Source organism: Neofelis nebulosa, chromosome 6, assembly GCF_028018385.1.
Source record: "Neofelis nebulosa isolate mNeoNeb1 chromosome 6, mNeoNeb1.pri, whole genome shotgun sequence".
NCBI lineage: Eukaryota > Metazoa > Chordata > Mammalia > Carnivora > Felidae > Neofelis > Neofelis nebulosa.
Genome location: NC_080787.1, coordinates 152,331,887 through 152,352,287, shown reverse-complemented (window position 1 = coordinate 152,352,287; position 20,401 = coordinate 152,331,887). Strand labels below are relative to the sequence as shown.

Here is a 20,401-nt window from a genome sequence, read left to right as displayed (position 1 = left end):
GAGCGTTGTTGGGATGACATATCACACCTGGGGGACATACAAATTGATAATTGACTAGCAATTAAATTGAAAATCGGACTGTAAAACCCACATGTTTCTTTTGGGAGTGGGAGCAAAGCTACCTGCTTATTAATTATTTTGCTCCGATAACCATGTACTTCTGTAAGTCATAAAATTTAAAATCAAGGTAAATGTGTCAAAGAATGTGTCTTTTTCATAGACTTTATCTGTGTAAGTAGATGAGTTTAATATTTAATCAACCTTTAGTTTCTGTCTTTCTAAAGAAATATTTGAAAAGAAAAAGCAGGTTATTCAATCAGTTGACAATGTGAAGTTTACAGCTGTCAGCACTAGTAACAAAAGTTGTTAAATGAAATGAATTAAGACACTGGCCTGCCTGTTGACCAAAATTTAATGAAATAAAAACCATATTTATTATAAATTTAACTTTCAGGCTACTAAAAGGAGTGGATGGTTATTATAAAGAAATTTCACAGTTTTAGGAGGAAATCATTTAAAAAATACCTTAGGCTCTACCTTGACCCACGTCTTAAGATCCTTTTAAGAACAAATAAATCAAATTAGATGATAAACAGGCAGATACTGAAGCAAGCATAAGGTTTCATTACCAATATAAACTTCTTTCCTGATCATTCTTCTTGGTGAAGGGCAGAGACAAATGCTTTTAACATTGATCATCATAATTCTGGCAACTTAGTAGCGTTAACTGCCTTCCTAATGTTATTTTAGTTTTTATGCTTTGCAGTAGGCTAGCATTTTCTCAGTTGAAAATGAGGAAAGTTGTTTATTTCACAAAGAGCACTGTGCTGGCGTGAATCCCGTGCCCCTGGAGTTACAACTAATAATTTCAGTCGTGTTTAAATTGCACTGCAATCTGGTAACATTTGGACATGTAACTACATCGCAGATTTCATGGGGACTATTCGGACGCGGTGCTCACTGAATTTGGGGCCAATGTGTTTATTCATAAAAGGTTTGGAGTACCAAATGTTTAGTGACATCTTTCCCCTTTTCTGATATATCACTAGCGAAGTTCAAAGGGAAGGAAAAGAATGCGCCAGAAACACATTCCACAGGTGTTGCAACACCTGAACACAAGGGTGAGTGACAGAGCGTTTACATCCGCGGGTTTGCAATTTACATCTTGGAGTAAACAAGCTTTCCTGAAGAAAGGACACGTGACGCGGTGCCTGCTACACTTACGTTAACAGAGCCCAACTCCAGCATTAAGTAGGGAGTTACTTAACCCGTGTAATCGATAGTCTGTAAACACCTCCTCAGCGTGTTCCTTTTCCGTTGTCATGCTTTGTCATTTTTGATTTGTCCAGGAAATGCGTGCCTTCCAGCAAGCGTTTGGAGGAAAGAAGGACGGAAAATAGAATGAAGTTTGATGCCAGAAAAGGGTTAGAGAAAACACTAAAGTTTGCGTTCTGATTTAAAAAAGACCCAGAGAGCAAGTATTGGATGGTTCCCGCCCCGCTTCCCGCGCCCATATGGAGGCTTGTATTCGAATTACTTGTACATTTTCTTATAATGGGAAGGTCACTTTAATCGCTCCAAAAGGCAACAAAAGAAACGTAACCGACAAGAAGAAACGTTTGGCGCGTAAAAGAACGAACAGCAAACACTTCGAGGAGAGACGCGTGCCCTCGAGCCCTGGGGAGACCCTGCCCGCGAGGCCACGTCCGCAGCGGGTGCGGAGTCCCGACGCCCACGAGAATCCCGGAGTCCGGGTCTGCGCCTCTCCGATGCGACGGCCCCGGAGGCTTCGGCACCAGACCCGGCAGCATTGTTCTAGTTTTTTCTTCGTCGAAAAAAAAGCAAAGGCAGCGGTAAAAATACCCACTCTGCAAGGTAAGAGTCACCAGAATCTTTTTCCTGTTTTGCAAATTTAGGGATTACGATCCAGTGAGAGCCAGGGCTTGACGCCCGCTTCGGGCAGCGCTCCGCGTGCGCCCCGCGGTTGCTGAAACGCCCACAGCCTTTGCTGGGAGAGGGGAGTCGCATCAAGTCCCCGGCGCCCCACTTGCCCAGTCTGGTGCAAATACAAATATGTCCTTTCCCACTGTGGGTGTCTGGATGGGAGTGGGGAAGAAGCAGGGACTAGGGAAGGATCTGGAGCACGCTTCAAAATAAAAACATCTGGAAGCTGGACGGTCGGAAGAAGCCATGGAAAGCGAGAAACGCCCGGCTGCAGGGCGCACGCCGGGCCCCGGGCCCTGTGTCAGCCACGCGGCCGCACCGCCGCGCGCGCCTTGCGCTCAGGTGCCCGCCCTGCCCGTCGTGCAAGTTGGGCTCCGGTGCGCGCGCTCCACTCCTGGGAAGGGGACCTGGTCGAGGGAGTCTGGACAGCCCGTCCCACCGTGGGGCAGCAGGCCTGTCGCCCCCCTGTCGGACCCCGAGTGCATTGGTGACCCCGCGCAGCGCGCCTTCCCGCACGCAGGCACCTGCGCATCAGTGCGCTCGGGCGCTTGAACTTCCCAAACTTCTGGCGGCTTCTTGTTCCGAGCGCCCATTGGGCGGCACATTTCCCGTCGGCAGCAACTGTTTGGATTCGGGCTGGGAAGGAGGGAGCGGGGGTGGGGTGGGTGATGTTGTGCAAAAGAGCCGCAGGTGACGAGGCGGTCCTCAGGGCTTTGGGGTGACGATCTTACAGTGTTTCTTTTTTGAGCCACAGTTTGCCCTGTCCGTTCTCTGACCTCACCCGGGGCAAACTGGGCTGTGCACACCAAGTTCGTTCTAAAGTGTGTATCGCAAAGGGAGTCGCGGGGATGAACAGACTTACTAAATCTTAGTTTATGGGAAACACTGTGCGTTGATTTAAACTCCAACCAAACGTCCGAGTTTGAACTCCTCTCCCGGGAGCTCTGAGCCCAGCTCGGTCGGAGTTGCTGGCCAGCCACCAGGAGGGTTCCCTGGCTCGGGCGAGGGACAGGCCGACGTGGCTTGCCCAGCGGAGCACAGCTGCTGGCGCAGCTGCTGGGCGGCGGATTTAGAACCCGGAACACCAGACCCAGATGTGACGACGCCCCGCAGAGACGCAGGAGCTCCCCCGCCCCCCACCCCAGCCAGGACGCCGGGCGTCCGCAGAGGCCCGCGGGGGTGCGGGGACCCGGCGCCGGGGGACCCAGCGGCGGCGGGGCGCGCTACGTGGGCGCGGGCGCGGGCGGCGGCGGCGGCGTGGGGAGCGCCCGCTCCGCCAGTGGGCGTCTTCTGCAGCCGCCGCCGCCGCCGCCGCCACCTCCTCCACGGGCAGCGGCACTGCGGCGCTTTTCTCCGCTGCTTTCGAGCAGTCGCCGAGGCTCGGCCGCCGGAGCGCGCACAAACCACGCCACGCTTGCAGGCAGCGTCTCCGCGGCCCCTCGCCCCGGCCGGGAGCACGCCGATCGCGCGCGCCAGCCGGCCGCCGGGGACTCGCGCCCGGCCCCAGGTCCTCCCGCACCCGGAGCGGGACGCCATGTGAGGACTGGGCCGCGAGGGGCGGCGGAAGACCGGAGAGGAGGACCGGACCCGCGCTCGGGCCGACCGGCCGGGGAGGGCAGGTCCCGCGGGGGCGGAGCCCGCCGAGTCCGGGCCCGCGGCGCGCCCCTCCCGCCGGCGGCCGGCCCCGCCGCGCGGCCCGGGGAGGAGGGCCATGGCCAGCCCCGCGGAGCCGCTCGCTCCCCGCCCCCAGGCCCCCCTGCCGGCGGCCGAGGACGAGCCCGGCCCCGGCCCCGGCCAACTCCGCCCGGAGCCCTGGCGCGGCGCGGCCGGCGGGGGGAGCGCGGCGGGCCCGGGCCCGGCCCCCGAACGGCCTGGCCGCGGCCGGGCCGAGCGAGCCGCGCCCCCGCGCCCGCCCCCCTCCTCCGCAGGCCGCGCCGGCCCCGCCGGGGGCCCGGGCGCCCCGTGTGCGCGCGGCGGCGGCGGCTGGGTCTCGGCCCGCGCTCCCTTCGCGCTCGCCCTCTCCTCCCCTGTCCCCTCCTCCTCCTCCTCCTCTCCATCTTCCTTTTACTTCTGGCCGCCGCCCCCCCCGCCCCCTCCTTCTCTTCTCCCCTCCTCATCTGCCTTTCACCTCCCCGTGCGTCTCCCAGGAAGGGAGGGCGCGGCGGCGGCGGCTGGAGGAGGCGGCGGCGATGCTGGCGGCGGCGGAGCCCCGGCGGCAGCTCGCTTGAGCGTCCCTCCCGGCGGCAATCCCCGCGGCGGCGGGCGGCGGCGGCTCTTCCTCTGCTCCGCGCTTCAGGGTTTGCTGCTCCCGGCCCGCGCCGGGCTCCGGCTCCCGCTCGGCCCGGCCGCCCGCCGCGCGGGCTCCCCCGGCTTCCCGGGCGCCGGCGGGGGCTGCCCCGGCCCCAGCCCAGGCGGCGGCGGCCGAACCCCGCGGCGGCCCCGAGGCGCCGGCTTCGCCCTCGCCGCCGCGTCGCCCCTGCTCTTCGGCTCCGACATGGAAGATGGACCTTCTAATAACGCGAGCTGCTTCCGAAGGTTGACGGAGTGTTTCCTGAGCCCCAGTAAGTGCCGGGCTCCTCGTTCCCCGCGGCCGGGGTTGGGGGGGGGGGCACTGGGCGCCCAGCGGGCTTCGCGGGGGGCTCGGGGCGCGTTGGTGGCGCGCGGGAGCGTCCGTCCGCGCCGGGACGCCCGGGTTTCCCAGGCTCCGCGCGCTTACCGGGGGGTGGGGTGGGGTGGGGGGGACGACGGGTGACCGGGCAGGGCGGCGGGCGCCGCGCGGTGAGAGCGGGACCCGCCGCCGGCCTCGGGTCCCCCGGTGCTGTTTGTGGCCACACTTGCCCGGCACGTCGTCCTGGTCTCTACTCCGTGACCCCTTACGCCGGGCTCCTCTCTCCTTAGCCTGGGACCGGTGGGCTTGCGCTTGGGGGTCCCGCCCGCTGGGTCCCCGGGCCGAGGGAGGGCAGGCCGGGACCCCGAGCTCCGCGCTCCCCAAGGTGAGGGCAGTCGCGGTCCCCCGGGGTCGGTGTGGGCGCGGGGGCCGCTTCCCCCCCTCCGCGCCCCCCTGCAGTGACCCTGTTCCGGAGCCTGGACTAGCAGAGTGAAACGGGTGCACCTCCGCCAAGAGTCCACTTTGTCTCGATCCTGGGCTTGAGCTGGTGCTTGGGCTGCTGAGGCAAGGACAATGGGGCGTTAGGGTGGAGGAGCAAGGCGCCGCCGGCTCGGACCCCCGGGCCGACCGCGGCCGCCCCGCCTCCCCGGCCCCGGGTGCGGGGCTGAGAGCGCGCGGGAGCAGGGGTGGTGGAAGGCGTGTCGCGGGGGAGGGGGGCAAGGCTGAGCAGAATAGTCAAGGCAGAGGTTTGCTAGAAGGCAGGAGGCGGGAGATGCCGAGGGAAGAGACACCCGGTGCGCGGAAGGGGGGATCGCCGTTGTCGCGGATGGAGGGCGAGCAAGGTGAGGGCCGGAGACCCGCGGCCGGGAGTGGGGGACGGCGGAGGTCGCGCCCGCGGGGCACCGGGCGACTCCGGCCCCGGCCGGGGTGGGCGCGGGTTTCCGCGGCCCTCAGCGCGGGGCCCGGGCGCCACCGTCCACCGCGTGCGCACCCGAGCCTTTGTCTGCTGCTCGCTAGGGAACCGCGTTTCCGCGGCGCCTGCTCTCGGCACACTCTCCAGGGTCGCCGTTTTGGCTTCTGGCTCCCGTCCGCCGCTCGTTCCCCAGCCCCGGCCAGTCTTCGCCTCTGGGCACTTGGGGTCCAGCCCTACCTCGCTGCCGGCACTTGTCTGGGTTCGCTGCCCGCCTGAGCGCCCCTGGGGTGCAGCCCCTGGGCCTGCGAGCGGGTCCTGCGCGGGCCCAGCAGCCCCCAGCGATCCCGCCTCCCGGGCGCGGGCGGTACCACCGCGGCCGCGTGGCCCAGTGGCCTCTCGCGCCGCGCGCGCCTCGGTCACCGGCTGCCGGCGGCCGTCTCTGCTACTTGCCGGCGGACCTGATAGGACGCCGGACGTGGGCCCTGGACTCCCCCCCGCCCCCCGCCCCCCGACTCCTCTAGCAGGCGTCTCCCCTTGTCTGACGTGCAGCTCCCCAGCTCCTCCAGCCCCCCCACCCGCGGGTCGTGGTTGACTCTTAGATGCTCAGTTGGGGAGGGACGTGGTCTGGGCACGAGGGGCCGGGCCTGCTGCCCTTAGTTGCGGGCATTTTTTCTTACTGAAACGGACACCCATTTGCCCCGAATTTTTGGTGGGGTGAGCTCCCAAGGAGCTCTGAAGTGCGCTGGGTAAGCCATGGGCCTAGGACTGTGGTTCCTGTCTGTCCCCTTCCACCTGCACTGTGCGTTCTACATAAACATCTGCTTCTCACGTTTGGTAGCTGGAGTGTATTGGGGGTGGGGGGGAAGGGAAGGTTACCTCCATTCATCTGGGATGAACACTGTTTTGGGGGAGAGGGGAGTGGTAAGAAGATGGGGGCAGGCGTTTAGATGGAACCGAGTTCTCTAAAATGTTGAGGTTTCTGTTTGTATGTTGCCCCTTACTGCAGTTTGTTACTTTGGGGTGGGGGCATTTGCCAGGGATGTCTGGGGCGGGATAAAGATGAACAGTTCAGGCTGGCTGGGGTTGTCCTAGGGGGACCCAGCAGGCTTCCTCTTTGGAAGGACAGAAGACCTAGAGAAGAAAGCCATCAGGAGGGACCCACTCTGCCAAAAGTTCTGGCTGGGAGAAGACCGCGGATAAACACCCTCCAGAGTTGCTGGGATTTTGTCTCTGTGTATCTGTTTTCTTCCCCCTGACCAAGTCAGCGAGGAGCAGCCTGGGGTTTAAGTAAGAACAGGAGGCTATAAAAGGCTTCTCTGGGACATTACCTGGGTCGTGAGTATGAAGGGGCTGCTCTTAAGCAAAATCTCTTATTAGACCTGCCTCAGGCAGAAATGGGACGAGGTGGAGGGATGCCCAAAGGTCGGCGGCGGGTTTCTGCTCTGCTGCTTGTGGGGTCTTTGTTTCTGTCTCACTACAGGATAAACCACACCTGTCGAAACTGCCGAGTACTGAAATCTCGGCAGGCTTTTTTGATGTTTGTCGGTAAAAATGAGCCTTTTTGAAAAAAAAAATTCTGGATTCTCTAAGCATGTAAAAATGCGCAAATGTATACAGGTGTACCTTAATTGTTGTGTGCGTATTCCCTTTATTCCCTTTCCGGTTGGTCTCTCCTGGGTCTAACAGTCAAGTTGTCACATAAAGGCTGCTGTGTCCCATTACTGTTTCTAGGAATGCGGGTTTCATTTCCGTCATCGTCAAAAAGCGAGTCGTGTTTGGAAGTTTGATATCCTGGTTCCGCTCCTGTCCGTTTTGGCTGTGCGTTTCGGTTCCCACTGACTCACTGGTTCAGTCAGTAAATGCACGGAGCATGTACTTATTCAAACCTACTGCCGGTTGCCGGGGACTGCCCTGGCCGGGCCGTGTCCGCGAGGAGCCTCCTGGAAGCAGGTGTCGCATTGATGCCCAGCTCTAGAAGGTCAGTGGTCACAGGCCACCCTCTTCAAGCCATGCCCGACTCTCCCCCTCCCCCCTCGTCAGCCAACTACCTCCACGTGTTGACCTCTGACCTTGCCCTCAGGCTCCGGGCTTCAGCCCGTCACTGCTTGGAAAGTTGTTGGCTGGAATAGAACAGAATCTCTGCACCTGGAGAATCCAGATTCTCCTAGAGAGAATGGAGAAGTCCACTTTGCCGCTGTGTGTGTGTGTGTGTGTGTGTGTGTGTGTGCGTGTGTGTGCCTGTGTGTGCAGAGGAGAGCTAAAAAGTCATGCTGCGATAGACCAGTATAAGCTGCAGTTTTCTGGAAAATACGGCTCCCCTTGCCTGCATTCGGTGCTGTGGTGGAAGGTGCCGGAGATATCCCTAGGGGGACAAGACTTGAGGACGTGCAGAAGTCGGCAAGTCTCCTTCACAGATGCCCCTGTCTCTACAGCCGGGCCACTGCGAATGGTGCAGAGCTGTAGGAAGAGGAAGGTGCTGGCTGGTCAAAGAGGGGACGGAGGGAGCAAGGAAAATGACACGGCAGGTTTGTGCGTGCACTCCGCACACGCGTCTCGGAGGTCAAGTCCGCTAACAGGCAGCCAACAGGTAAATATTGAGCCCCTACTGGGTCCAGGTTGTTGGCGAGAGATGAAAATAATGAGGACTGTTCCTTCAGAGGACTTGAAATATAGATCTGGATACGTCCCAAGACAGCCAGCAAGGCAGAGTTGTGAATTTTTCCTGCACGTAGAAGGGCTTAAAAGCCCCGGGGCCGAGCTGTTTAAACGGTGGGGAACTGTGTTGGCGCGTTAATTTAGATTTCGCAGCACTCCTTTTTTAGTTTCAAACGACCTACGTGAACAAAGATAATCCCTGCAAATCTAAGTGAGAGGCAGTGGAAACAGGAGAAGACCGTGTCTTCCGTCAGTCTGGAGCCTTAACCTCAGATAATTTTATACATCAACCTTTTTGTATCCCTCAGGAAAAGACATGCATTTCAATAAGATGAGTAAGTCCTGGCAATGTAACAACGTGGTGACTGTAGTTGATAATGCAGTGTTGCGGATTTGAAAGTTGCTAAGAATGTGGATCTCAAGGGGCGCCTGGGTGGCTCCGTCGGTCATGAGTTCGAGCCCCGCGTCGGGCTCTGTGCTGACAGCTCGGAGCCTGGAGGCTGCTTTGGATTCTGTGTGTGTCTCTCTCTGCCCCTCCCCCGCTCTTTCTCTCCTTGTCTCTCAAAAAAAAAAAAATGAATAAACATTAAAAAAATTAAAAAAGAAATAAAAAAAGAATGTGGATCTCAAAAGTCCTTCCTTATCACAAGGAAAAAAAAATGCGCTGCACTAGATAGTTAAGCAAATGTTAGGACTTTGTTTACTGTGAAAGCAGGTGAAACCTGGTGTGACAAGCATTTCATCAATTAATACATGGTTAATTTTTGTTTGTGTAAAAACAGTTCTTGCCATCTGAGAGAGAAAGAAAAAAACCATTTTCATGAAAAAGGAATATTTCTCCCTTAAAAGGAAAGCTCTTAGTTGTGATTCAAAACATTTTAATTTCCTTTTAAAATGTAAATCAGGCTCCCCCAGCTGATCTAAATTGGTGTAAGGGAAAACCCCCTAGTGATAGAGCAGCTCTGAGATCTTACTGAGGAAACACGATGCCTAGCACTCTGATTTTATTTGTAGCATTTACCGCTTTCTGGAATTCTCTTGCTCATTTACTGCCTCGCTTGTTTATTATTGCCTGTCCTTCCAGTGCAGAAAGCAAGCTTGGTGAGAGCCTCAGGCAGGACCTCGGCTCTCTTGGTTGTATCCCGAGCCCAAGAGCGGCTGACGTACCTATCGAAGGCGCTTGCGTATTTATTTTGGAAATTCAAAGGTGAAAAAACCCAGAAAACAACATGGTGCTTGTGTAGAAGGAGCTTAGAAATTGAAGGCCACTCATTGAAAACTGACTTGGCCTTGGCCTCTGTCCTAGGGTGCCAGGAATCCGCCGTGCGTGAGACAGAGTCTTCGCTCTCGGGAGCACACACAGCTCGCAGGAGGGACAGACAGGGCTTGCGCACATGGTCATTGCCTGGCAGAGGCAGGACAGGATGTCCTGGGGACGGAGGGCTGAGCGCTTTCTGATTGGAGGGCCCTGAAAAGATCTCACCGAGGAGCCAGCAGGGGTCTGAGGCGGCGGGGTGCTTCCAGCCAGGGTCCCTGTGCGAGGGTGGCCCCGGGGCGTGGGGGAGCGAAGCCCTGGGGACCCAATGCTGGCCAGCCGAGGGCCCCATCCAGAGGCTGCTGTCAGAAAACAGCTCGGGGTGAGGCATGGGGAGGGGGTGGTGAGGAGAGACGCTTCTCCTGGGTTGACACTCGAGATGTCCTGCTTCTCCTTTAGCGTGAACCTCTCTGAAAGACCACACGCCGGGAGGAAAGGTAAGGTAGAGAGGCAGGGAGACGCCACGTCTGTGGTTGCACTGGGCTTCTGTGTGACCAGGGTCGGGGGGCTGATGTCCTCTGCCAGTGAGGCCAAGCTGGAGGCCGAAGGGAGACCAGGAGCATGCACCTGGAATGGAAGCCATAGGGGCTGGGTAAGGCAGATGGTTCCATTCTGGATTGGGAAGGGGTGTGTGTGTGAGAGAGAGAGTGAGTGAGTGAGTTCGGGGCTGGTGCTGGTGGTGGGTCCTTGCCCAGAGAAAAGGAAGAAACGAACCGGAAGCATCAGAATCGCCAGCCTGCTCTTGGGTAAGCGCTGTGGTTGGTGATGGGGGTTTCTGACCATAGGGTGCCTGCACTCTGTGGTGTAGACGCCAACCCATCAAGCACGCAAAGGAAAGAAACCCCGTTGAGCATCAGAAGTGCCGAATATCACCAGAGCTACGCGTTAGGTTAAAATCCAGGGGTGCCGGGTGGCTCCTTTAGTTCACGTGGCCTGTGGCAGTCTCTCTGGGGAGGGGACCTTCACCTGGGCTCTGAGCGGCCGGTGCGGCCAGGCGTGCAGTGTCCCAGGCAGAGGGAGAGGCAGGTTAGAGGACAGAATGAGGCACAGGGGCACCCAGCAGAGCAGCGGAGCGGACGGAGCCCACGGGCCAGCGTGGGGCTTCGTAAGTTGGGGGGAAGTTGCACGTGGCTGCACCAGCGGGGAAGGTCCTGGAAGGTTTTGAGCCAGTGGGGGTTGTGTGCTCTGATCTAAGCCCATTCTAGCTGTGGTCTGGTGAGTGAACTGAGGGGCTGTGGGGGAGACGGAGCGCACGTGGGCCACTGTGGTGGGCAGGACAGGAGATGGGGGTGGGGGGTGACAGCTTGGAGCTGGAATGTGGCTTCGGGAGGCGCTGGGAGGCAGAGTGAGCCGGGCGAGCGGTGGGACGGGTGTGTGGACAGAGGGAAAAGGAAGGGGCAGCCAGGACGGCCAGGGAGTGAGTGTTGTGTTCGGCAGCCTTAAGTCCGAGGTGCCTATGGCACCACTTAGTGGAGACGCTAAGAAGGCAGCTGGTGAGAAAAGTCTGGCAGTCGGAGGGTGGGTGCCTGGAGGGTGGGTGCCTGGAGGGTGGGTGCCTGGAGGGTGGGTGCCTGGATGGAGGCTGGGAGCAGAGAGTGGTCCTGGTGTTTACAGTCACGGGGTTGGCCCCCAGTGTGAGGGCGGCCGTGGCCCCAGTGCGAGCGTGACCCCGGGGTCCCTGTGTGAGGGTGGCTTGGGGCTCCAGTGCGAGCGTGGCCCCGGGGGTCCCTGTGCAAGTGTGGCCCCGGGGTCCCTGTGCAAGGGTGGCCTGGGAGCTCCAGTGAGAGCGTGGCCCCGGGGTCCCTGTGCAGGGGTGACCTGGGGCTCTAGTGCGAGCGTGGCCCTGGTGTCCTTGTGCGAGGGTGACCTGGGGCTCCAGTGCAAGCGTGGCCCCGGGGTCCCTGTGCAAGCGTGGCCCTAGGGTCCCTGTGCGAGGGTGGCCTGGGAGCTCCAGTGAGAGCGTGGCCCCGGGGTCCCTGTGCAAGGGTGGCCCTAGGGTCCCTGTGCGAGGGTGGCCTGGGAGCTCCAGTGAGAGCGTGGCCCCGGGGTCCCTGTGCAAGGGTGGCCCGGGGACTCCAGTGTGAGCGTGGCCCCGGGGTCCCTGTGCGATGGTGGCCATGGCCCCCGAGCAAGCGTGGCCCCGGGGTCCCTGTGCCAGGGTGGCTGTGGCCCCGGGGTCCCTGTGCAAGGGTGGCCTGGGAGCTCCAGTGAGAGCGTGGCCCCGGGGTCCCTGTGCAAGGGTGGCTGTGGCCCCGGGGTCCCTGTGCAGGGGTGACCTGGGGGCTCCAGTGAGAGCGTGGCCCCGGGGTCCCTGTGCAAGGGTGGCCCGGGGACTCCAGTGTGAGCGTGGCCCCGGGGTCCCTGTGCGATGGTGGCCATGGCCCCAGAGCGAGCGTGGCCCCGGGGTCCCTGTGCCAGGGTGGCTGTGGCCCCGGGGTCCCTGTGCAAGGGTGGCCTGGGAGCTCCAGTGAGAGCGTGGCCCCGGGGTCCCTGTGCAGGGATGACCTGGGGGCTCCAGTGAGAGCGTGGCCCCGGGGTCCCTGTGCAGGGGTGGCCTGGGGCTCTAGTGCGAGCGTGGCCCCGGGGTCCCTGTGCAAGGGTGGCCCGGGGGTTCCAGTGTGAGCATGGCCCCGGGGTCCCTGTGCAAGGGTGGCCCGGGGGTTCCAGTGTGAGCATGGCCCCGGGGTCCCTGTGCAAGGGTGGCCCGGGGGTTCCAGTGTGAGCATGGCCCCGGGGTCCCTGTGCAGGGGTGGCCTGGGGCTCTAGTGCGAGCGTGGCCCCGGGGTTCCTGTGCAAGGGTGGCCCGGGGACTCCAGTGTGAGCGTGGCCCTGGGGTCCCTGTGCAGGGGTGACCCGGGGCTCCAGTGCAAGCGTGGCCCTGGTGTCCTTGTGCGAGGGTGACCTGGGGCTCCAGTGCAGGCATGGCCCCGGGGTCCCCGTGCAAGGGTGGCCCTGGGGTCCCTGTGCGAGGGCGGCCGTGGCCCCAGTGCGAGTGTGGCCCCGGGGTCCCTGTGCAAGGGTGGCTGTGGCCCCGGGGTCCCTGTGCAAGGGTGGCCCGGGGGTTCCAGTGTGAGCATGGCCCCGGGGCCCCTGTGCACTGTGAGGTCCTGTGGGCAGAGCTGGAGGAGTCCAGCCCAGACGGCTGTAGGTCGTGGTGGCTTCCCCCGTAGGGGGTGTGGAATGACACGGTGGCCGTTGTGAATGGTGACCTGCTGGGAGCCAAAGACACAGAAGACTGTGTCCCAGGAGCAGAAGGAAGAGCCATGGGAGGCCGGAGTGGGGGTTGAGGCAGAGAGGAGGAGAAACGCATCAGAACCGGGCCCACCCGCGTGGGAAGGGGGCACCGGAGAAGTCAGATGCCCCCGAGGTCAAGTACGTGAGCACAGCCCCGGGGGGGGCAGACACGGAGGCCCGTTTTTGGGGGGTGAAGAGTCAGCGGAGACGAAGGCACAGGGCCCTCGAAGTCCTGAGGGCAGGAAAGGGGAGAGCGAGCCCCCTGGCCTCAGGCCTCACCCCGGCCGCGAGCGGAGAGCTGGCTTTTCTGCAGGTGGGACGGACGCGACAATGTTACTGCCGAGGAGTTTGAAGAAAGGAGAAGGAACAGAGCAAGCCTGAGAGAAGGCGCGGAATGGAAGCGGGACACTGGTAGCTGCCTCTTCCCAGGTCGAGAGCTGCGGGAGGAGGCGTGGGTGCCGCGGGGCGTCAGGTGCAGGGGGGCGGGAAACCGACAGGAGATGAGCTGCCCGGAGGGTCCCTGCGGGGCCCCTGTGGGGGGCAGTAGCTGGACAGTCCACCCGGGAGGGGGGTGACAGAGCTGTTTAGGAGGAAGGTCCTGGGACTCCCGCTGGCCCAGTGACCGCGTGCGGAGAGAATTGCAGGAGTAAATGCACACGCTCGGTCCAGGCGCAAATACGCGGAACTATGAAGTGTGGACACTTTGGAGCTCTCAGTGCAAGTCCTGATGACGACTGCCCAGCAGGAAGAAGTTGGAGGAGGGGGGTCCTGCGGGTGGAAAGGTGTGGGGGTGCCTGGAGCTGAGGGAGGGAAAGGTGCCCCAGAGATGGAAGGGCCTAGACGGAGGCCCAGGGGCGCAGGGTGGTTTGGTGCGAGGGCTTGACGCAGAGGAGAACTGGGAGATCAAGCTGGCATGACAGACTGGGCAAAGGCCGTCCAGTCTTCGTGTGGGGGTCACCCCGTGCTTATACCAGGGACGGGGTGGGAGGTGCCCAAGACCACCGTGTCATGCGGTCACGTAACAGGCAAATGTTCACCCAGCGTCTGTGTTCCCGTCGCTGTCCTACTCACTGGCGAAAACTGCATCTGCACAGAGCTCCTCCCTGCCTTCGGGGAGCTGCTGTCTAACACGGGGTCCGGGCAAGATCGGAAGCAATTATGACACCTTCTGGGCAGGGACCATTGGAGAGGGGTGCGCAGGTGAGAGAACGCTCTTTAACGGCATCATCGCCCACAGGACGAAGCTCTCTGTGCTGTGAGTCCCTCTCTGCCTCTACCTCGTCTCCCCTCCACTTCCTACAGGCCCAGACATCTCGGGGGCGGGGGGGGGGGGTGGCTCCGTCCAGTGGCCATCCGCAGGCCTCCAGGAATCCCCTCCTTGGTGTCCCCACCCCTCACCCCGCAATGCCTCGCGCTTGTACTTTTCCACTTAGTGTTTGTCTCCCTGCCTTCCCGTGGGCAGGGAGCATGTTTCATTCATTCTCTTAACCTCAATGCCTAGTACATTGCCAAGCAATTAGACAATAGGTCTAATGAATAAGCAAGCGAAGGTGTTTAGGTGGGAGAGTGTGATCAAAATGGTCCTTTAAGAATGTTAATTTCCCCAGAAGGAAGGCAGTAATGAAATAAGTAATGTGGTTGTCCAGTTGCAGCATAACTTGAAGCATCATCTGCTTCACTTTTTTTTCCCCATACCGTCCAAATACGCTCTTTGGCACCAATGACCGGGGCTTCTGAGTTACCGAGAACACAGCGTGTTCCTGCACCAGGGCCGCTGGGGCGGTGAGCTCAGCACGAGCTGATGGGAAGGAGGGGGACGTGTGTGCAGAGCATTCTGGATGCCTCTGTTTTATTTCCTGAGGCAGTGATAAAAAGCTTTTTACTTCGACAGAAACATTTTCCACGCTAGCAAAGAGAAAGGGTTGCTTATGAAGTGCTGAAACAATGCCATGTGCTGGATATCATGAATTATTTATAAAACCGCAAGCACATTTGGACTTTTAAGAGTTGGTAAGTCCTGTGCGAGAAGCCATTTTGCACGAAGAGCAGGTCAGTCCGCCGGCAAAAAAGCATCACGAGTGTGTGGAATTCGAATCGAACGTATTTGTACGTGACGTAATTACGTGTTTCTGTGTTAATAGTTCCGGCAGCTTCCAAAATAAACATTTAAAACGATATCCACAAGGCTTGATTGCCGTGGCTGCGTATTTTATCATTGCTGTGAGGAGTCTATCCATTTTCAGAGTTTCTTTTTGTCCCAAGACCAGAAGTTTACTCTCAGAAACGTTCTTGTCTCATTGGTCATCCTGCCTTTTTGGGATAATACTCTTTGCGTCTCATGATTAAACCTATCCAGTTATTTTAAGGCAGATTAAGCAAAGACCTCGTTTTAAAACCTCAGCAATTAAAACAACGTGGTAGTGACATGTGACTAGATAAACCAGTGCAACAGAATAGAAAACTCTTAAAACAGACCCAGACACATAAAGGAATTTAGACTATTTTAAAGTGTCATCTTTCTACAAGGAGTAAAAATAGACTATTGAATAAAATGGTTTGGGGACAACTAGGAAGTCATGTAGAAAAAACCAAAATTGTCCATTCTGGAAAGAAGCATTAACCGCTCGTATCGCAGCGTAGGGCTGACTCCTTTGATACACAATGAACTCCAGGAAATGGTTAAGTGAAAGAAGTGAAAGAAAGTAAAAGAACCTAATAAAAAATAGTCAAAGGACACGAACAGATAGTTCCTAGGGAGAGAAATAAAGGGCCATGTGAAAAATGAAATGATGTGGGGCGCCTGGGTGGCTTGGTCGGTTAAGCGTCCGACTTCGGCTCAGGTCACGATCTCGCGGTCCGTGAGTTCGAGCCCCGCGTCGGGGTCTGTGCTGACCGCTCAGAGCCTGCAGCCTGTTTCAGATTCTGTGTGTCCCTCTCTCTCTGCCCCTCCCCTGTTCATGCTCTGTCTCTCTCTGTCTCAAAAATAAATAAACGTTAAAAAAAAAAAATGAAACGATGTTCAACCTCATAATGATAAACTACATGCAATTTAAAATAATACCATGGTACCATTTTCACCTGTCAGATTTGCAAAGATTAATAAACTTTATAATACCCATTGGCAAGTGTAGTATTCCCCTACATTCCTGGTGGGAGTATTGGTTGGAACAGCCTTCGCAGCGGGCAATTTGGCTGTATCGATCGGTATTAAAAATGCATGTACCCACCGAACCAGTAATTCTCCTGGGAACCTATCATTCAGGTACATTCACACATGGACACAATGACTTAGCGAGGTATGAAAACATTGCAGCATCATTTGAAAGAGAGTATTGAAAACCACATAACGATCTATCCGCAGGGGCTTGGCTAAATGAAATTTGCCGCAGAGACACAAATATACTAAGGATCTTCCGGGTACGTTGCTATAGGAAAGAAGGAAAATGTGTAAGCGCGCACGTACACATTCCCGTGTTCGGCTGGGCAGTGAAAGTGGACCCTTGTCTGTTTGTAAATTGCCTGTGGAAACTGGGTAGAAACTCAGGGAAGCGTTGACCCCGCCCCTGCTCGGCGTGGATGGCAGTGGGGACCAGGACTAACATCATTTACTCTCAACTCAAAAATTAAACTTCCAAGTAAGAATTCACTGAAATGCCAGTTAACTGCCAGTCGCCCTGCTCTGTGGTTGATCCTGTCTTCCCTTGTTGCTGTGTTTTCTGTCATCTTCCTACTGAGATCACAGTTTGCTTTTTCAGCCCCTGAACTCTGTTCACTTGACTTCTGTCTTCCTCTAGCCTCCCACGTATTTCTATGCGAGAGCCCCAAATGTCAGACCGTGAATATTAAAACAAAACAAAACAAAACAAAACCATGGGCATCAGGACCCCTGGTCCGGTCAGCTCCGTGTGTCCGTCATGCACCGACCTGAAAACGGAAAAGGAAAAAACCCCCGCTTCTATTTTAACGTACTTTCCGACTCTGATACAGTCTATGGCTCACAGTTAAGATACGAAGTTTTGTGGAGGCCCCTGGAGAGCTTCCCAGCCAGCTTCCTCTGGTCGAAATCGCTACGTGTTGGCAAGAACCCCAGTGTCTTCCCTGTGGAGACGTGGGCTTCACATTCTAAGTCTCTTGCAGCGAATGGAAGCGGCGCCCCGTGTCGTCTTCTCACTTAGCACCATTGCGCAGCGGCCACGGCGGTTTCTTACGATCCTGTCTAGCGTCGCGGTGACTTGGCTTTTCATCCAGGGCGGGGACGGCGTGAACTTGAGCCGGGCTCGTGTGGGAGCCGCTCCGGGCAGACCAGATGAAAGGCAGTCCTTGACCTCCGAAACCCTTCCTCGGGCTGGGCCTTTCGTGGTGGGACTGAATGCTTCCGACGCTCCCGTTTCGTCCCTTCCCCTGATTTTATTCCGAGTTTCAAGTTACTACTCGCCGTTTTAAGTCTCTAAGTGGGTTTCTTCCTTCCTCCCTGGCTTGGATTCCAGCCCTGCCTGTTTTCCTGTGTTTTGCTTTCTACTGCTGACATTTTCTTTGTCTTATCACTTAATATTATTTCCTCCCAGTCCAGCCATTGGTTTTGTTTTAGCTGCTACTTCCTTCCTAGTTACTGGATTCTGTGAAAACCCTTCCCTAACCTTAAATGTCGGCCTTCTCCCCTCCCAAACTTTTCTGGCCCGTATATTCATGCTCCCGGGGTCTCTCCGTGCCCCACACCCTAAGCCTTGCAGATGTGGAGCTCGTCAGCTTTGCACCGCTTTAGGCCTCTTTCTGGAAGGCGCTGTTTTTTCCAGAGCAGCCTGGGGTGTTCAGGGAAAACCCTGATGACTGCGGCTGTCCCCTCACCAGCGTGGGGACAGGGATGGGTGGGGAAAGGATTGAGCCGTGCAGATGCCTTCAGGGACTTGTTCAGATCACTGGGAAAGTCCTTATGTTACGGTTAGCCCCTATTAATGTGCGTGCTCTGGTTGAATTAAGTTTCTCATGCGATTCTGCTACAGCTGTAGAGTTTTGGCACCTTCTGTGTTTCGTAACTGTTCTGTTCTTTTTATCAAATGGGCCATCGTTTGGAAATCTGTCATTTTTTCTTCCTCCGTGATTTTGTTAATTGTCTTTGTGTTGTGTTGGAACCTTGCAGAACGCATCCTCGCCAAATCTTTGCGATTTGGAATTAGTATGACGACTTGTTATCTGGGTGCAGTCTGGCGGGAGGTACCTCGTGTTGCTAATACAGTGAGCCACTGAGTACGGGCTTTCGGGATGAGCTCGACCTTTTACAAATGCCTTTCATTGTCAGGTGGAAACAAACCTCGCAGAGGAGGTGCGTCTGCAGAGACACCGACGGTCTACTCTTGTTCGTTTTTTTGTTTTCTTTACCGACACAGTGTCGGCCCTTGTTGATGTGTCTCAGTCTCTTGGTGCTGGCAGCTTCTCGGTAAGAAACAGATGTTTTAGAGGTGGGTGTGCGTCTCTGGGGGCGCCTGGGGGGCTCAGTCGGCGAAGCGTCCGTCCGACTCTTGGTTTCATTGATCTCGCCCTTCGTGAGTTCAAGCCCCGCGTCGGGTTCGTGCTGGCAGCGTGGAGCCTGCTGGGGATCCTCTCTGTTGCTCTCTCTTTCTCTGCCTGTCCCGGACTCATGCTGCCTCTGTCTCTCTCGAAATGAATAAATAAACTTAAAAAAATAAAAAAAAAAAGTGGGTATACATCTCTATTTGTTAGGCGGTTACCAAGGACCTGGGGTAGGACAAGCCCTCAGTGGACTGTCATACGACGCCCTGGGGATGAAATGACATAATGTCAAGTATTAACAGTAGTGTCTTGGACAGAGTAAGTGCCGGAGCACGTGGGCCATCGTCACCGCCTGGGACTCTGAGTAAGCCCCGGGAGACAGCCTTTCTCGAGAGGGTGGCATGGCCGCCCCCCACGAGGACCTTTGCAGGTGGCAGGGAGATGGAGCAGAGGGCACCCAAAGCATCCGGTTGGCTGCGGAAGGCGTTTCTTTATAGTGACAGGAAGCACAGCTTTTGGAAACCCTGATACCAGGAAGTGGCTGGAGTCTGAGACCCGTTCCCCTTTCTTGGCAAAGAATTAAAGGGCAATGTGTTGAAAATAAAAGGGAAGAATTTCTGGAAAGAGAAAGAACTCGGAAAAAAAAAAGTGATTGTCATTAGAATTCTTCCATTTAGGGGAATCTAGTTTTTGAGCTGCTGTTATAGTCGTTTTTCCCCATTTATGGATCTCCTGCACCCCCAGCAGATGTGACCTCTGTTCTCTTGGGTGTCTGAATTGTTCACATTCCCTTGGCCTGACTGCAGAGGAATGCTTCCAGGGGGCCTCCCTGCTGCTTGAGGTTGGGGTGGGGGGCGGCGGGGGGCTGGGGGCGGGGGCGGGGGGGAGCTCTGCAGCCCGGGAAAGGCTCAGGTGAGGTGTGTGCCTTGCGAAGATGTGTCTCCCATCTCTGGGCCGTTATCCAGAGGACACTGTAACTCACACTCAGTTTGTATGGTTTAGCTTTTTTCTTTGCAACTGGTTATTTACTTCAGGGTTTTGTAGATTGGTGGTCTATATTCTTTTTTTTTTTTTTTTTTTATGTTTATTTGAGAGACAGAGACCTTGCGCACATGAGCAGGGGAGAGGCGGGGAGGGGGAGAAGGACAGAGGATTCAAAGCAGGCTCTGCGCTGACGGCAGAGAGCCCCATGCAGGGCTTGAACTCATGAACCGTGAGATCATGACCTGAGCCAAAGTCACACGCTTAAGGGACTGAGCCACCCAGGCGCCCCTGTTGGTCTGTATTCTTAGCTAACTACATGAGTGCTCTTATTCCTATCTGTGTATTCCATTTTTCTTCTGGAATTTAATTCCAAAATTAAATTCCGGAAAGGTAAGAAGGTACCCGTTAGCCATGGTCTCCTTGAGGGTGAATTTTGAGTCTACGTTTTATTTTATTATCTTTTGAAAGATTTTGTTTTGAAATAATCTCCACACCCAACGTGGGGCTCGAACTCACAACCCTGGGATCAAGAGTCCCACGCTCTACCGACTGAGCCAGCCGGGAGCCCTGTGAGTCTACATTTTAGACACCTTTAAAAAACATTCTACAGGGGCACCTGGGTGGCTCAGTCCGTTAAACGTTTGACTCTTGGTTTCAGCTCAGGTCATGATCTCACGGTTCGGGTTCGTGAGTTTGTGAGTTTGAGCCCTACATCGGGCTCCACTGACAGCGTAGAGTCTGCTTGGGGTTCTCTCCCTCCCTCTCTCCCTGCACCTCCCCAACTCACGCACACATGTTCCTTCTCTCTGAATAAATAAATAAACTTAAATCTGGTTTGCATTTATCTGAAACTTATGATTACAGTATTTTAATTTAAAACTTCACAAGTAATTTGAGGAATTACACTTTTATCTGTCATGATATTTTGGAATCCTTTAATACTATGGAGTGGGCAAATACATTTGAAAAAAAAAAAAGTTATGTAATTGGCTTCTGCTTTTCAGCAGGTAACAGTTCGTAAGCATTAAAAGAAATTCCAGACGGGCATTCAACTATGCCGCCTGGTGAGTGTGTCCCTCCTTCCTTCTGTTCTTCGCACGGAGCACCTGGGCGATGATGCCCCTGTCCTGATACCAAAACTGATGGCCAGTTCATCTCTCTGTCCCTGACATCGGGAGCTTGAGGTTTGCTGTCGGTGTATCTCAGATGACTACCGAGTGTATACTGAAGGAGGGGTCCC

The 20,401-nt window shown here is 56.7% G+C and overlaps 1 protein-coding gene and 1 non-coding gene across 7 annotated transcripts in view; one reads left to right on the top strand and one right to left on the bottom strand.

Moving 5' to 3' along the window:
* The window catches only part of PDE10A (phosphodiesterase 10A), a 613,983-nt gene that overhangs the window by 303,484 nt on the left and 290,098 nt on the right, over window positions 1-20,401 (top strand). For 3 of the 6 annotated variants that reach the window (XM_058735861.1, XM_058735862.1, XM_058735863.1), the window contains exon 1: window positions 3,641-4,505. The exons of 2 other annotated variants lie outside the window; for them this stretch is intronic. In XM_058735861.1, coding sequence (XP_058591844.1) covers window positions 3,656-4,505 — 850 coding nt within the window. In that variant the 5' untranslated portion in view covers window positions 3,641-3,655. Of the gene's footprint in view, window positions 1-3,640; window positions 4,506-5,363; window positions 5,395-20,401 lie in introns of those variants that run through there. One more of the 6 variants, XM_058735866.1, reaches the window with a different exon arrangement.
* Window positions 19,653-19,725, bottom strand: TRNAK-CUU (transfer RNA lysine (anticodon CUU)). Its single transcript has one exon. It is a non-coding gene; the product is annotated as a tRNA-Lys (tRNA).